The sequence below is a fragment of the Carcharhinus amblyrhynchos genome, chromosome 6 (assembly GCF_965287045.1).
Source record: "Carcharhinus amblyrhynchos chromosome 6, sCarAmb.v2.hapA, whole genome shotgun sequence".
Taxonomy (NCBI): domain Eukaryota; kingdom Metazoa; phylum Chordata; class Chondrichthyes; order Carcharhiniformes; family Carcharhinidae; genus Carcharhinus; species Carcharhinus amblyrhynchos.
Genome location: NC_137329.1, coordinates 50,816,284 through 50,834,605, shown reverse-complemented (window position 1 = coordinate 50,834,605; position 18,322 = coordinate 50,816,284). Strand labels below are relative to the sequence as shown.

Here is an 18,322-nt window from a genome sequence, read left to right as displayed (position 1 = left end):
ACTAGTGGAGTGCCCCAGGGGTCGGTGCTGGGGCCTCAGCTATTTACCATTTATATAGATGATCTGGAGGAGGGAACCGAGTGTAAGATGTCGAAATTTGCTGATGACACCAAGATTGGTGGAAAGGCAAATTGCGCAGAGGGTGTGGAGAGTCTGCAGAAGGATCTAGATAGGCTGGGCGAATGGGCCAGGAACTGGCAAATGGAATTTAATGTTGGCAAGTGCGAGGTTGTCCACTTTGGTAGGAATAATGGTAGGAAGGACTATTACTTATGTGGCGAAAAACTGCAGCAGGCGACGGTGCAGAGGGACCTCGGGGTCCTTGTGCATGAGTTGCAAAAACCCAGCCTGCAGGTGCAGCAGGTGGTCAGGAAGGCTAATGGGATGCTGGCCTTCATAGCGAGGGGGATTGAATATAAAAGTAGGGAGGTCTTGCTGCAGCTGTATAGGGCATTGGTGAGGCCGCAGCTGGTGTACTGTGTGCAGTTTTGGTCGCCGCACTTACGCAAGGATATTTTGGCCTTGGAGGGAGTGCAGAGGAGGTTTACTAGGCTGATGCCGGAGTTGAGGGGGTTGAGCTATGAGGAGAGGCTGAATAAACTAGGCTTGTACTCATTAGAGTTTAGAAGAATGAGGGGAGATCTCATTGAGACGTATAAGATGATGAATGGGATGGATAGGATAGAGGTGGAGAGACTCTTCCCGCTCAGAAAGGACAGTAGGACTAGGGGGCACAGCCTCAAGATAAAGGGGGGGTGGTTTAGAACGGAGTTGAGGAGGAACTTCTTCACTCAAAGGGTGGTGAATCTCTGGAATTCTCTGCCTGTTGAAGTGGTGGAGGCTGCCTCGCTAAATATTTTTAAGACGCGGGTTGATGGGTTTTTGATAAGCGAGGGGAGTAAGGGTTATGGGGAGAGGGCGGGAATGTGGAACTGAGCCACGACAGATCAGCCATGATCTTATTGAATGGTGGGGCAGGCTCGAAGGGCTAGATGCCTACTCCTGCTCCTATTTCTTATGTTCTTATGTTATGTTCTTATGTTCTTATGTCAGTAATCGGTGTGAGGTTTGTAGGAAGTATAGAAGCACACCGTGACTGTTAGTAACTCTATCCTTGACCAGGGATTTTAACAACATTATGGCTATGAACCTTAAGATCTGGGATGAAGCAAACAATATATTTATTTTGCACTTTGTAGATCTAGCGACCAGATTTAGTCAATCAACCATTACATGCAGTAAAGAAAAGAAAGTAATTCTGGATTAGATCACGGAAAAATGGATAGGGACAGGAATGGGGCCACCAGCAAAATTCCTTACAGACAAGGAGGGGGGGAATTAACTAATGATGAGTTTTGGGATTTGTGTGAAAACTTGAATATCATAGTCATGAATACAACTGCAAAAAGCCATTTAGTAATGGTGTGTGAGAGAAACCATGCGGTAATAGATGAGATACTCTGGAAAATTTTGACAGATAGACCAAATATCAAGTTAAATTCAGCCTTAGCATGGGTGGTACATGCAAAGAATTTGTTGCAGATGGTTGGGGGCTAGAGTCCCTATCAATTATCATTTGGTAGAAATCCTAAAATTTTGAATGACCAGTCTCCAGCTTGAGAAGGGACTCCAATTAGCTTTGCCTTTGCTGAGCATTTAAATGCATTGCATATAAGCATTTTTGGAAACAGAAGTCTCTGAAAAAATTCACATAACTTTAAGGCACAATATACGGCCATCAAATACCATTTTTCAGCAAGGACACATAGCATACAATAAAAGAGACATTTTTAATGAATGGAAAGGCCTGGGGAAGGTTATAGGCATAGATGGCAAAACAATTGTTTTGCAACATGGTAATCAGACTGTTAGGGTACATTCATCAAGGATAATGGGTACAGATTACAAACTTGTGAATTTGGAAAAAGTAGATGAACATTTTGAGGAACTAGGGTCACCTGATACTCACATGTTACAAAACTGAGGACCAGTTAACTGAAATAGATAGGGTACCTGTAGAGAAACGCAATACTTCTGATGAACTAGAACGGGCCATTTTTCTGAAAGGAAAACTGCCAAAAGTTGTACAAAAATGACATACTTGCCTGAAGAATCCAGACAAAGGAGGGATGCAACTGTCATTATTAGAGCAGAGAAGGCAAGTATAAATGCTGGTTGAATATAAAGAATACAGTGGAGGCCATCAAGACTATGGACTGGGAATACAAAGTTCAAATGTGGAGAGCACAGTAACGTAGCATCAGTTCAGATAGTAAGTCCAATAGTTAACATGGTAACAGGAAGAGATTGTGAACTATTGAAAGAACATCCCACAGCAGGATGGAAAGATCAAGCAGTTGTCGTACAGACGAGATATCAAGTGGGATAGGGGGCTTGACAAGGTCTCGGAATAGGAGTAAAACTACAAATGCTACTAGAAGTAGAAGCCCATATGCTCATGAGATTTTGGTGGCTTCCAATAAATTAGATGAAAAAGTTATAAAAGATGCCAAACAACTAGAACGGCACAGTTGGAGTGAATTTGGGATATACACGAAGGTACTAGATAGGGGACAAAGAGCTCTATCTCACGGATGGATTTGCACAGAGAAGGTTTTTCCTGATGGAATTTATAAGGCAAAGGTCAGGCTTGTGGCAAGGAGATTTGAAGAAAATTTTCGACCAGAATTTAAGGATGGATTCACCGACCTCAGGAAAGGTTATTCTGAGGATCTTCTTGGCTCTGTTAGCTAAAAGGCACAGGAATGCAAATCTATAGATACAAAAGCTGCCTTTTTGTAGGGCCATCAGCTTCAGAGAGACATTTCTTTCCATCTTCCTAAACGGGCAGCTAACACCGAAGGGCTACTCTGGAAGTTAAATAAATGTGTAAATAGGCTAAATGATGCGTCTCGAGTTTGGTATTTTTTGGTAAGGTCAGTTTTGTTAAAGTTAGGCTGTTGCCAGTTGAAAGCAGATCCTGCGATGTTTTACTGGTACTATGAAGAAATTCTTTCTGGTCTGTTTATGAACCATGTCGATTTTTTTGTGGGGTGGTAGTAGTGATTTCAAAGCTATAGCAATCTCTGAGCTGAGGAAGGAATTCAAAGTTTGCAAGTTAGACTTCAGGTGCTTTCAAATATATTGGGCTGGAAATTGGACAGACTGAGTCAGGTGTTACTTTATATCAGCAACTTTATTTGGAGAGTATCAACCCAGTAGCAATTAATTGTGGTAGGCTTCACAAAAGAATGCGGTGGTTTCTAAGACGGAAAAAGAGGAACTCTGCAGTTTGGGCAACTGAATTGGCTAGTACACAGATCACACCGAACGTTAGTTTTGAGGTCCTGGAGTCGAGTACAAAACTGAACGATCCTGTGGTGGAAGACATAATGGGAGCAAACAAAACATTGGCCAAATTAAAAATGCAGGAATGTGTTTTGAGGTTCTTGTTTTTGGTTGATCTTTAGCACCTGAAACTCAGTTTATTGTGACGTATCCTTTGCCAATTTATGTGATAGGTTCTCAAGCACGGGAGGTTTTATAATATTTCTTTTGGAGGAAAATGTTACCTCCTTGTGAAGGAAACAAAGAAAATAAGGAGAGTGACACTAAGCCTTGTAGAGGCAGTGGATATATCCCAGATATTACAGAAATTTTGGGATTAGGGGATTTGAGTAAAATACTCATTGAGTGTTACATTGACAATAAATCCCTGTGTGAAGGTGAGGACTCCACAAAATGTAAATGAGAAAAAGTTGAGGATCTACGTAACCAGCTAAAAGCAGATGCTGGACAACAGTAAATGGGTTGATAGTAGCTATCAGAAACTTTTGGACATTATTAAGGAAGGGTGTATCTTTCTGTGAATATATGTTTTTTTCTTCAAGAAATGTATTTTTAAAAAATGGAAGTGGAAATAGAGTGTTTTGTGTTTTCTGTTTTTCATCAGAATTTCTATTTATCCAAGGGAAGACTGTTAGGAATGAGTTAATGGACCTTCCAATAAAGTCCTAATTTGATGTCAATTATTCAATAGAAGCCACTGATACATAAGGTGGCATTGTTTGTTGGTGGAGAATTATGTGTAGAGTTGGATCAAAGAAATAAAAGTATTCTGTGAAGAAGGAGAATTTGTGTCTCCTTTACTCTACAGCAACCGAGAAGCTCAATCACTGATGGCATCCATATAGCCACCTGGGAAGCCTGTTCTGCTCCTCTACTGCTACTATCACTACCATTCGCCTTCCGCTCCCTAATTGAATTTTCCAGGTTGTGTGTATGCTGTGCTGGTGCTGATACTAGATAGATGATGCAGAGTGATATGAACTGGCTAGTTCTTGGCCATAGATGCTAGTATCAGATGATATTTTCAACCTAAGATAACAGCTTGACCAGGGGTGGGAAATAAACATCCTGGATTTTCAGTATTTAGAAAGAACAGACGCTGAAGAAAAGATGGTGGAGTTGCATTGTTAGTTAAAGAGGAAATTAATGCAACAGTGAGGAAGGATTTTGGCTCCAACAATGTGGAATCTGAATGGATAGTGCTGAGAAACACTAGGTGAAAAGACGTTTGTGTATAGACCCCCAATTTGTATGCCTTTTCCTAGGATCCAATACTATTTCTAATTTCCCTTGTAAGCCATGCTTTGGCCATCTTTCCCATTTTATTTTTATGCAAAGTAGGAATAAACAGTTGTTGCAGTTCCCTCTATGCACTCTTTGAATGTTTTCCATTGCCTACCAATGTCACCCCTTTAAGTAACGTTTCCCAATCCAACTCTCAGCTCATCAACGTAATTTCCTTTATTAAGATTCAGGACCATAGTCTTGGAATCAACTACTTTACTCTCCATCTTGATGAAGAATTCTATCATATTATTGTCACTAATCCCTAGGAGTCTCACACAACTAGATTGCCAATTATTCCTTTCTCAGTATACAATCATACTAGTTATTATCCTTGATGAACTTGAGTAGATTTATCAGGCATGATTTCCCTTTCATAAATCCATGCTGACTCTGTCCGATTCTTGGGCATGGGGCAGTGCCAAGTAGACAATTGGTGGGAAGAGGGGACCCGCTATCAATCTGCCATTTGGGTCATGGGGGTCTAGGAGACTACGAAGGTCTCGGGCTGGCCAGCAAATGGGAGGCCGACAGTTCGGGGCCACTGCATATGCGCAGAGTCCTGCTGGTTTCAGCCTCCTGGATGGGAATAGACCCTGCCCCCTGATATCTAAAGATATTCATACTGGTGGCCTCTGCATTGCGCAGAGAGTGAGAGATTCTATCTGAACTCCCACTGAAAAAAACCAGCATGAATTACTCCAGTTTTCCTGCCAATTTGACATTTTAATTTTTTTAAGGAGAATTCTGCCCTATGTCTGACTCCTTCTTGAAAACATACAATGTTATGGCCTCAATAGTTTTATGTGGTAGCGAGTTCCACATGTTGATCATTCTCTGGGTGAAGAAATTTCTCTTTAGCTCAGTCCTAAAAGATTTACCCTGTGTCCTTAGACTATGAACCCTGGTTCTGGACATCCCAACCATCAGGAACATCCTTCCTGCATCCAACCTGCCTAGTTCTGTTGGAATTTTATAGGTTTCTATGCAATCTCCCTTTCATCCTTCTGAACTCCAGCAAATATATAATCCTAACTGACTCAATCACTCCTAGGAAACCTTCTCTGCACTCATCTAGAACAAGAACATCCTTCCTCAGATAAGGAGACCAAAAATGTACACAGTATTCTAGGTGTGGTCTCACCATGGAACTGTATAATTGCAGCAAGACATCCCTACTGCTGTGCTTGAATCCTCTTGCTATGAAGGCCAACATACCATCTACCTCTGCTGTCTGCTGCACTTGTATGCTTATCTTCAGTGATTAATATAAGAGGACACCCAGGTCTCGGTGCATATTCCCCTCTCCTAATTTATGGCCATTCATATAATAATCTGCCTCCCCATATTTGCTAACAAAATGGAAACCTCACGTTTATTCAAATTATACTGCATCTGCCATTTATTTGTCCATTCATTCAACTTGTCCAAATCACATTGAAGGATCTCTGCATCCTGCTCACATTCACCTTCCCACTCAGCTTTGTGTCAACCACTCCTCATACGTCAGTTTTACCATCCCATGAATTGGTCTGGTAACCCATCACTGCACTCCCTCTACAGCAAGAACATCCTTCCTCAGATACAGAGACCAAAATGGCAATATTCCAGGTGTGGCTTTAGGCATCCCTGCTCCTGTGCTTCAGTCCTCTCGCTGTGGAGGCCAACATACCATATACGTTCATTACTACTTGCTGTACCTGCATGCTTACTTTCAGTGACTGATGTACAAGGATATCCAGGTCTCATTGGATATTCCCCTCTCTTAATTTATAGCTATTCAGATAATAATCCATCTTCCTATTTTTGCTACCAAAATGGATAACGTCATACTTATCCATATCATTTTGCATCTGCCATGCATTTGCCCACTTACTCAACTAGTCCAAATCACAATACAGGATCTCTGCATCTTCCTCACAGCTCACCCTCCCACCCAGCATTGTGTCATCTGCAAACTTGGAAATATTACATTTAGTTCCCTCATCTAAAATATCAATATACATAGTGAATAGCTGGGGTCCTAGCATTGATCCCTGTGGTACCCCACTAGTCACTGTTCAGCAAATTACACCTTTATTTCTACCCTGCTTCCTTTCTGCCTACCAGTTTTCTATTCATCTCAATCAACTACCTCCAATCCCATGCATTGTAATTTTACATGCCAATCTCTTTTGTGGGACTTTGTCGAAAGCCTTCTGAAAGTCCAAATAAACCATTCCCATTCACTCCCCATTATCGACTCTACTAGTTATATCCTTGATGAACTTGAGTAGATTTATCACGCATGATTTCCCTTTCATAAATCCATGCTGACTCTGTCTGATTCTTCAGGTGTTTTCAATTTTCCAGATACTCTTCTATAAAATATTTGTTCGTGGATTCTAGAATTTTCCCCACTACTGACATCAGGCTGACTGGTCTATAATTCTGTTTTTACTCTTCTTCCCATTTTAAGTAGTGGGGTTATATTAGCTGCTTTCCAATCTGTAGGAATGATTCTAAAGTCTTTAGAATCTTGGGACATGACCACCAATGCATCCACTATCTCTGGGGCCATTTCCTTTAGTACTCTGGGATGTAGAGTATGAGGCCCTGGGGATTTATTGGCCTTTAATCCCATCAATTTCCCCAACAACAGTTCTCTACTTCATACTGATCTTCTTTAGTTTCTCCCTCTCACTAAACACCATGTTCCCCAACATTTCTGATATTTTACTCACGTCCTCCTTTGTGAAGAAAGAACCGAAGTGTGTATTTACTTGGTCAGCCATTTCATTGTTCCACATTATAAATTTCTGACTATGAGGGACCTACATTTGTCTTCACTTTTTTTCTCTTCACATACCTATAAAACTGACTGCAAAAGTTTCTATGTTCGTGACAAACTTACTCTATTTTCCCCTTCTTATTAAATCCTTGGTCCTCCTCTGCCGAATTCTAAATTTCTCCCAATCCTCAGTTTTGTTTTTTTTCTTGGCCAATTTGTATGCTTCTTCCTTGGATCCAATACTATTTCTAATTTCCCTTGTAAGCCATGCTTCAGCCATCTTTCCCATTTTATTTTTGTGCCAAGGTTCCTCTGGGCATGGGCACTTTGCCCAGTGGGCAGTGCCAGGGCACAGTCTGGCATGGCCTGGGTACCCTTGCCCAGGGGACACCACCCCCCCACCACCTGACCCCTTGGGCAGCTCCGATTATCCCCACTTCACTCCAGTGGGGTCATCCCAGTAGTTCTCCAAAAGTGGGATACTCCTGGCAGGGTGGGACAGGCTAGCAGGCCCAGAGAATTCAGTCCTGGGCCTGCTAATTACATTAAAAACAGATTTAAAATATATTAAAAGGACTTACTTAGTCTTCCCGTTGGTTTCCAGCACAGATCTGATAGCGTCGGAAATCTGAGTTGGGAGATGCACTCATGCGGGAATGCAAGCATGAACTCGTGCATGCCCGGCTGCAAGTTTCTCCCACCCCATTGCATTGGAAAATGAGCATGGCAGGGTGAGAGAACTGCCCCCATAGATCTTGGCACAAAGAGGAGCAAAGGATATGTGGGAGGGGGAAGGAGTTCGATGATGTGCCATGATCATGATGAATGGTGGAAAAGGCTCAAAAACTCCTGCTCCTATTTTCTATTTTCTTCCGACAACCAAAGAATCAAAGCTTGAATGTTTGCTTTTGTCCAGGCTTTTCAAGTTTAGGAATGTTAATAACTATTTTCATGACTCTTCACCAATGGGAGAACATTCTGTGGGTCTGCCACTTAATTGATAGCATTATCAAGTAGAGTTAATCAGAAGTGTCTGCTGCAGAGAGACCATGAAGAAGAGGAGTGAACACCAGAGAGCACTTACTATTCCCAGTTGAGCAGAACTGAACTGCATGGTGCTGAGAAGTGTTACGTAAAATCCTATCTGGAAGCAGCAAATGAAAGACTGCAGCATGAAAGCAAGGAACAACGTGAGAGGTGGCCAATACAGAATTCAGCTATCTCTTTTAATAATGTTATGACCATTAGTTTGTTTTTAATTCTGGCAGAGATGACAGGAGAAAAATGTTTTATGTACAATTTGCAGCATAGAAACAGGCCATTTGGTCCAACTGGTCTATGCTGGTATTTATGCTCCAGACTAACCTCCTCTCATCAGATTATCTACCCCTTTGCGTTGAAAGTGCTTGATTGACCTTTGTCCCTCCAGCAAGGATCCCTTCAAATAAACTCTCAACTTACCGGGTGATCGAGGTCCAGGTCTGGGTCAAAATTTGTGACTAATTGATGGCACCTGTCCAAATCCGATAACTTTTTTGGAAACCAATGAACTAGAGGCAAAAATAGAGAAAAAAAAGGATAAATATTTGTAGCACTGCACTGCATTGAGAAGCTCTATGAGGTAGGAACCTGAATATTATTGGTGGTGATTACTTTACACAGAGCCACTGATGGAGAGAATAACTCTGCAGTATTTTTAAATGAAAACCCAGCATGAAAACAGAAGCACTAAGCAAGGGAGTGGTAATGGAGCTTATTACCAGTGTGTACCTGGACCAATACTGCTTGTCTCAATGAATGTCCCACTTGGAATGCAATGGATTCAGAGTCACTGAATGAATGAATGGCATTATCAGCAACATCAAAGACACAGCAGTTAATATTGTTTCATCTTTTCTTGGTGAAGTTTCAGAATCCATCTTCAGCATAAGCTCTGCTTTAGTACATGAGGATAGGTGGGAAGGATTGCTATTGAGGTTTTTCATCCTCTCAGTTTTCCAATATGTCACACAAGTGCTTAGAAATGTGTGGGTTTGGAGTGTATCCTGGGAGAATATGCATATTGACAGCAGTCGGTATATTGTAAAGACCATGTATTTTAAATAGTATAATTGAAAGAATATATATATATCATGCACATGCAGAATCTATGATTAATATTGCTGAAAATCAAAACAAAAAACAAATGGAATAAATTAGTACATGACATAAAGCACAGGAAAAGCCTGGCAGTGTGTCAGCTTAGCTCAATTTGTAGCATTCTGATCTCGAAGTCAAAGAGACGCGTGATCAAGAACTACCCCAGGATCGGAATATATTAACTGTGCTGACATTTCAGTGCAGTACTGAGAGAGTACAGCACTGTCAGTGGATGGAGTCTCAATATGTCTGTTTCAAGTGGGAAATGAAGGATCCCATGTAGTTTGAGAAAGAATGAGACATACTTCAGGTCACCTGGATAACATTCTTCCATCAACTAACAGCAGAAACAGATTAACCTGGAATTCACCTCATTGTTGTCTGTGGTCATTGTCCAACTCACTGACCAGAACATTATACTGCAATTCAGGTTATAGAGTCATAGGGGAGTCTTAGAGGTTTACAGCATGGAAACAGGCTTTTCGGCCCAACTTGTCCATGCTGTCCTTTATTTTTAAAGCCCTAAGATAAGAACATAAGAAATAGGAGCAGGAGTAGGCCATCTAACCCTTCGAGCCTGCCCCGCCATTCAATAAGATCTTGGCTGATCTGAAGTGGCTCAGTTCCACTTTCCCGCCTTCGCCCCATAACCCTTAATCCCCTTGCCTATCAAAAACCTATCTATCCGCGTCTTAAATATATTTAGTGAGGCAGTCTCCACCACTTCAACGGGCAGAGAATTCCAGAGATTCACCACCCTTTGAGTGAAGAAGTTCCTCCTCAACTCCGTTCTAAACTGCCCCCCCTCCCTTATCTTAAGGCTGTGCCCTGTAGTCCTACTGTCTTTTCTGAGTGGGAAGAGCCTCTCCACCTCTATCCTATCCATCCCATTCATCATCTTGTACGTCTCAATGAGATCTCCCCTCATCCTTCTAAACTCTAACAAGTACAAGCCTAGTTTATTCAGCCTCTCCTCATAGTTCAACCCCCTCAACGCCAGTAGCAGCCTAGTAAACCTCCTCTGCACTCCCTTCAAGGCCAAAATATCCTTGCGTAAGTGCGGCGACCAAAACTGCACACAGTATTCCAGCTGCGGCCTAACCAGTGCCCTGTACAGTTGCAGTAAGACCTCCCTACTTTTATATTCAATCCCCCTCGCTATGAAGGCCAGCATCCCATTTGCCTTCCTGACCACCTGCTGCACCTGCAGGCTGGGTTTTTGCACCCCGAGGTCCCTCTGCACAGTAGCATGCTGCAGCTTTTCGCCATGTAAGTAGTAGTCCTTCCTACCATTATTCCTACCAAAGTGGACAACTTCACACTTGCCAACATTAAATTCCATTTGCCAGTTCCTGGCCCATTCGCCCAGCCTATCTAGATCCCTCTGCAGACTTTCCACACCCTCCGCACAATTTGCCGTTCCACCAATCTTGGTGTCATCAGCAAATTTCGACACCTTACACTCGGTTCCCTCCTCCAGATCATCTATATAAATGGTAAATAGCTGAGGCCCCGGCACCGATCCCTGGGGCACTCCACTAGTCACCAACCGCCAATCCAAACAGCACCCATTGACACCCACTCTCTGCCTCCTATTTGACAGCCAATCCCCTATCCACGCTAACACCCTACCCCCAACTCCATGCCCCCTAACCTTCTGTAACAACCTCTTGTGTGGCACCTTATCAAATGCCTTCTGAAAATCAAGAAACACCACATCCACCGGTTCTCCTCTATCCACCGCACTAGACACATCCTCATAGAATTCCAATAAATTCGTCAGACACGACTTCCCCTTAACAAAACCGTGCTGCGTCTGCTCTATCAAACAATTCTCCTTAAGATGCCTCGCTATTTTCTCCTTGATTACAGATTCAAGCATTTTACCTACAACAGACATTAAACTAACCGGCCTATAATTCCCTGCCTTTTGCCTGCTACCCTTTTTAAACAACGGCGTAACATTAGCCGTTTTCCAATCTTCCGGCACTTCCCCGGAATCCAGTGAGGTTTGGAAACTAATCATCAAAAGCTAATCGCAATTGCCTGCATTTGGCCCATATCCCTCTATACCTATCTTACCCATGTAACTATTTAAATACTTTTTAAAGACAAAGTTGTACCTGCCTCTACTGCTACCTCTGGCAGCTTGTTCCAGACACTCACCACCCTCTGTGTGAAAAATTGGCCCTCTGGACGCTTCTGTATCTCTCCCTTCTCACCTTAAATCTAGGCCCTCGAGTTTTAGACTCCCCTATCTTTGGGAAAAGATACTGACTATCTAGCTGATCAGTGTCCCTCGTTATTTTAAAGACCTCTATAAGATCACCTTTTTGCCTTCTACGCTCCAGAGAAAAAAGACACAGACTATCCAGTCTCTCCTTTAACTCAAACCATCATGTCCTGGTAGCATCCCAGTAAATCTTATCTGCATTCTTTCTATAATAGGGTGATCAGAACTACACACAGTATAGCACATGTGGCCTTACCAATATCTTGTACAACTTCAACAAGATGTCCCAACTCCTGTATTCAATATTCTGACCAATGAAACCAAGCATGCTGAATGCCTTCTTCACCACTCTGTCCACCTGTGACTCCATTTCAAGGAGCAGTGAACATGTACCCTTAGATCTCTTTGTTCTGCAACTCTCCCCAACGCCCTACCATTAACTGAGTAAATCCTGACCTGGTTCAATCTACCAAAATGCATCACTTCGCACTTATCTAAATTAAACTCCATCTGCCATTCATCAGCCCACTGGCTCAATTGATCCAGATCTCATTGCAATTGGAGATAACTTTCTTCACTGTCCACTATGCCACCAATCTTGGTGTCATCTGCAAACTTACTAACTGTACCTCATATATTCTCATCCAAATTATTTATATAAATGACAAATAATAGTAGACCCAGCACCGATCACTGAGGCACGTCGCTGGTCACAGGTCTCCAGTTTGAAAAATAACCCTCTACAACCACCCTCTGGCTGCTGTCAAGAAACCAATTTTGTATCCATTTAGATACCTCACCCTGTCCCCCGTGAGATTTAACCTTATGCAACAACCTACCATGTAGTACCTTGTCAAAGGCCTTGCTAAAGTCTCATCTATCTTTTTGGTTACCCCTTCAAAAACCTCAATCAAATTTGTGAGACATGATTTTCCAATCACAAAGCCATGCTGACTGTCCCTAATCAGTCCTTGCATCTCTACATACCTGTAGATCCTGTCTCTCAAAATATCTTAAAACAACTTACCCACCATACATGTGAGGCTCAAGGGCCTGCAGTTCCCAGACTTTTCTCCGCAGCCCTTTTTAAACAAAGACACAACATTTGCCACCCTTCAGGTACCTCACCTGTGACTATCAATTCAAATATCTCTGCTAGGGGACCCGCAATTTCCTCCCTAGCCTCTCACAATGTCCTGGGATACATTTCATCAGGTCCCAGGGATTTATTTACCTTGATGCACTTAAAGACTTACAGCACCTCCTTCTCTGTAATATGTACACTCCTCAAGACATCATTATTTATTTATGAGAAATACTAATTTAGGATCTCACCCATCCCTTGTGGATCCACACGTAGATGACCTTGTTGATCCTTAAGAGGACCTGCTCTTTCCCTTGTTACTCTTTTGCCCTTTATGTATTTTTAGAAGCTCCTTGAATTCTCTTTTGCCTTATCTGCCAAAACAATCTTGTGTCCCCTTTTCGCCCTCCCGATTTCTCGCTTAACTCTACTCCTACAAAACCCTATACTCTTCAAGGGATTCACTTGATCTCAGCTGCCGATGCATGTCATGTGCCTCCTCCTCCTTCTTGACCAAGGCCGCAATATCCCGAGTCATCCAGGGTTCCTACTTCTGCCAGCCTTGCCTTCACTCTAAAAGGAGTGTGCTTACTCTGAATGCTGGTTAACACACTTTTGAAAGCCTCCCATTTACCTCCCTTTGCCTTCCCACAGACTCTCCCAATTAACTTTTGAAAGTTCCTGCTTGATACCATCAGAATTGACCTTGTCCCAATTTAGAATTTTAACTTTTGGCCAAACCTATCATTCTCCATAGCTATCTTAAAACTAATGGAATTATGATTACAGGTCCCAAAGTGATCCCTCACTATCACTTCTGTCATCTGCTCTTCCTTATTTCCTAAGAGGAGTCATGTTTTGCCCCTTCTGTAATCGAGCCATCCACATACAGAATGAAAAATTCCTCCTGAATACACTCAACAAATTTCTTTCCATCCAACACTCTAATACTATGGCTGTCCCAGTCAATCTTGGGAAAGTTAAAATCTCCTACTATTACCACCCTATTTTTCTTGGAGCTATCTGTAATCTCCTTACATATTTGCTCCTTAATTTCCTGCCAACTATTTGGGGGCCTATAGTACAACCCTATAAAAGTGATATCCTCCTTATTTCTCAGTTCTACCGATATAGACAGTAGCCGAACCCTTGGATATATCCCTTCTCAGTACAGCCGTGATGTTTTCCCTAATCAAAAGTGCAATTCCCCCTCCTCTCTGACCTCCTGTTCTATCTTTCCTACAGCATCTGTACCCTGGAACATTAACCTGCCAGTCCTGTTCTCCCCTTTCAGTAATTGCTATAATATCCCTCTTGCATTGAAATAAGTGCAGTTTAATCTGGACTTTCCTTGCGCTCTGACTCGCTTTTGCCTGATCTATCTGGTACTAGGATTACTGACACTGCCTTTACTACTTAATGTGCTCTCTTTAACTTCTGTGCTGTCTTCAAACAGCTGAAGCATGCATGTGAAGAACCGTATGATATTCTTGAGAGTCACAGTGAAGCACTGGATCATTGCAATGTCTTTAAAGGCAACATTGCAGGTCTTACCATCCCAGTTTATGATCAAGCTATCAGACCAATTGCAGCCTGCATCTCATTAATAGCTGTAATGATCTGTTGTCTAATTTAGGAACCATATTCAAAAAGTGCAGTAATACCACTGCCAGAGGTGGTTTCTTTAAATGCTCCAATTTTCTTTATAATTTTCCCATGTTGCCCCTGCCCTGCTGGAGGTGGTGATTCAAGCTGGGATGCACTTCCATATGGGTGCATAGTTGGATTTTTTTCGAACAGATGTGGTAGTTCCACCAATGGCTTGGTGAAAAAAAAAATCTGATGTGGTAGGAATCACCATCCTCTTTGACACTGAAAACACATGTCTATCATGTAAACTTCCTACACCCAGCTGTGTAAAATCTGCTATTGCTTCAGCTCATCGTTGCTGAAATCATCAGTCACTTCTTTGTTATCTCTAGACTTGACTCTTCCAGTGCACCCCAGGATTTTCTCTCCTCTAAAAATTTGACCTCACCTAGTAGGTTGTTGTCCATATTCTAATTCACACCAAGTCCTGTTCAACCATAGCTCTGTATTCACTGCTCTATATTGGCTCCTAGATAAGCATTGCCTTCATTTTGAAATGCTCCTCATTTCCAAATCTCTTGCTCTCTCTGAGTCTGTAATTTCCTCCAGCCATGCACCTTCCAAAATATCTGAGCTCCTTCAATTCTGACCCTTGTCCTTTCCCGATTTTAATCACTCCATCATTGGCAGTCGTGCTTTTAGCCTAAACTCTGGAATTCCCTCTCTAATCCTCCCACTTCTGATTTTTAATTTCAACCTTACTTTTGAGACCACCTCACTTATCCTTATGTCTTGTGTTGATCAATGTAAAATTTGAATGGATAACTTTCCTGTGAGGTGCTGTGGGACATTCTCCAATATTAAAAGTACTATAAAAAAAAAGCATGTTGCTGTCACTGTTGCTATTGAGAACTGCAGTTCATAAAGGTCCAGACCAATCCTTTGTCTCTGCTGCGTTTGTTGATCTCTGGGACAGCAGTCGAGGTGCCATCACTATTTCAACTATGAAAGGTAAAAAAAAAAATCCAGTGTCCCTGCTCCTGACTGGTAGGCTATTTCCACACCCACCCTTTCCCTCTCTAAAGTCCTGCTTGATTTGATAGGACTCAGCTACGATAGCAACTGTTAAGACTCACAATAACCAGTTGGACATGTGTCCTGGGACAGTCTGTAACCATGGAAGTGTATTCCAGCATGAAACAATTTCTTTGACAAAGGACAAAATCAAATGAAAACCCAAAAAGAAATGGGCTCAGTGTATGGAACATGACAGGATAATGATCACTGCTATTCACTGAAGGGTAAAAGCATTGGACTTGTACAACTGTAGAGAAACTGTAGGTTTCATTCTTACATTTCTCTTCTTTTGTTGTCTTTACATCTTCAGCAACTCTTTTCAAGGAACTGAGCAAGGTGCTGATATCCGAACTGTTTGTTTCACAACGGATGAAGAATTCTAAAACTTCTTTTTCTTTAGATTTTCTGGATGGTCTTGTTTCAATGTGGTGTATCTGAGCTTCAAATGTCTATAGGAAAGGATAAGGAAAATATATGTTTTCATTATATAATTATACTTAACATTAGAAAATCCAGAATAAGAAAAAATCACTTTACAAACTAAACCTCATCCATCTGGATGCCATGTGAGATCATTCTATTTCAGATCCCACTTCCCACTGATCTCCTACCTTCGATAACGCAGAACTTCTTCCAAAATGACTCAAAGTGATGATATCTCTTTTACCATTGATCCCATACTCTGCATATTTCAGTTCAGCTGCTTCTTAAAGGTATTTCAAATTAATCCTGTTCAGCAACACTCTCTAGAAGTTTGGGCCTCACATAAAATATCAAAGATTATTTTTTAACCTCTCCCCTTGTCTGAGCTTTGTGATTTTTACACTTAAGCCTTTCTTCGTAAAGTAGTCACCAAAACCTGGGGATCATCCTGATCATTGTTCCCTGGATCCTTACTGATTGATCTTCATCTTTTCTGAGATGTGGTGAGCAAAACTTGATAGAACATTCAAAATCAAAGTTAAAGGTGATCTGAACACTAACAGACTTATCAAGAAACATTTCTGTGGAAATATACAAACATTTTCCACATTTATAGTTTTTCTTAACTATTTTGATGAATTTTCAATTTATATCACCGTGGTTTATCACTTTTTTCAAAATTAGTGACTCTCCTATGCTAGTTTATAAATATCGGAGTGTTACACAGGTAGTTTCAATCATGTGGTCAGCATGAAAGGATAGCACTCATAAAAACCCATCTGGCTCACTCATGTCCTTGAGAGAAAGAAGGTTGTCTTCCAAAAAAAACATGTTTTTCTGGCTGGCGATCAGTGAATATGCCTCAGGGATCAGTGTTGGGATTGCAATTGTTTATGATTTACATAGATGATTTGGAGTTGGGGACCGTGTAGTGTGTCAAAATTCGCAGATGACACTAAGATGGGTGGAAGGGCAAAGTGTGCAGAGGACACTGAAAGTCTGCAAAGGGATGTAGATAATCTAAGTGAGTGGGTGAGGGTCTGGCAGATGGAGTACAATGTTGGTAAATGTGAGGTCATCCATTTGGTAGGAATAACAGCAAAGTGGACTATTATTTAAATGATAAAAAATTGCAGCATGCTGCTGTACAGATGGACCTGGGTGTCCTTGTGCAGGAATCTCAAGAAATTGGTTTGCAGGTGCAGCAGGTAATTAAGAAGGCAAATGGAATTTTGTCCTTCATTGCTAGAGGGATGGTGTTTAAAAACAGCGAGATTATGTTGCAACTATATAAGGTGATGGTGAAGTCACACCTGGGGTACTGTGTACAGTTTTGGCCTCCTTACTTGAGAAAGGATATACTGGCACTGGAGGGGGCGCAGAGGAGCTTCACTAGGTTGATTCCGGAGTTCAGAGGGTTGGCTTATGAGGAGAGACTGAGTAGACTGGGGCTATATTCATTGGAATTCAGAAGAATGAGGGGAGATCTTATAGAAACATACAAGATTATGAAGGGAACAGATAAGATAGAAGCAGGGAAGTTGTTTCCACTGGTGGGTGAAACTAGAACTAGGGGGCTAGCCTCAAAATAAGGGTAAGCAGATTTAGAACTGAGTTGAGGAGGAACTTCTTCACACAAAGGGTTGTGAATCTGTGGAATTCCCTGCCCAGTGAAGCAGTTGATGCTACCTCATTGAATGATTTTAAGGCAAGGATAGATAAATTTTTGAACAGTAAAGGAATTAAGGGCTATGATGAGTAGGCAGATAAGTGGAGCTCAGTCCACAAAAAGATCAGCCATGATCTTATTGAATGGCGGAGCGGGTTCCAGGGCCAGATGGCCTACTCCTGCTCCTAGTTATGTTCTTATGTTTACCCAGTCTAGCCTATATGTGACTCCAGACACATAGCAATATGCCAAACTTTTAAATAGCTTAGCAAGCTACTTGAGTGCACTTAGAAATGGACAATAAATGTTAGTTTTGTAAGTGACATTCACATGGTGTGAATGGCCAATGTAACGCACAATGTATTCTTCTATGGGTATAGTTTTATACAATAAGAAGTCTCACAACACCAGGTTAAAGTCCAACAGGTTTATTTGTTAGCACAAACCACTAGCTTTCGGAGTACTGTTCCTTAATCAGGTGAATGGGATTTCAGTTCACAAACAGGGTTTATAAAGACACAAACTCAATTGACAAAACATCATTGTTTTTTAAATCATGTTTAGAATAAAAAATATATTGCTGTTAAGTAAACACTGAATGATTTTATTCAACGATCAATTATCTTGCAGACTGGAGACGGGAACCTGGTCTTTACATGTAAAAGACTTGTGGAAATTGGAGCTCTAAGTTCTGATCCCGAAGTG

The 18,322-nt window shown here is 41.6% G+C and overlaps 1 protein-coding gene across 1 annotated transcript in view; it reads right to left on the bottom strand.

The window, feature by feature from the left end:
* th (tyrosine hydroxylase) overlaps positions 1 to 18,322 on the bottom strand; it is a 70,093-nt gene that overhangs the window by 36,134 nt on the left and 15,637 nt on the right. Inside the window, exons 3-4 of the mRNA XM_080191614.1 lie at positions 15,803 to 15,974; positions 8,864 to 8,952 (exon numbers count right to left, since the gene is read on the bottom strand). Coding sequence (XP_080047740.1) covers positions 8,864 to 8,952; positions 15,803 to 15,974 — 261 coding nt within the window. The remainder of the gene's footprint in view (positions 1 to 8,863; positions 8,953 to 15,802; positions 15,975 to 18,322) is intronic.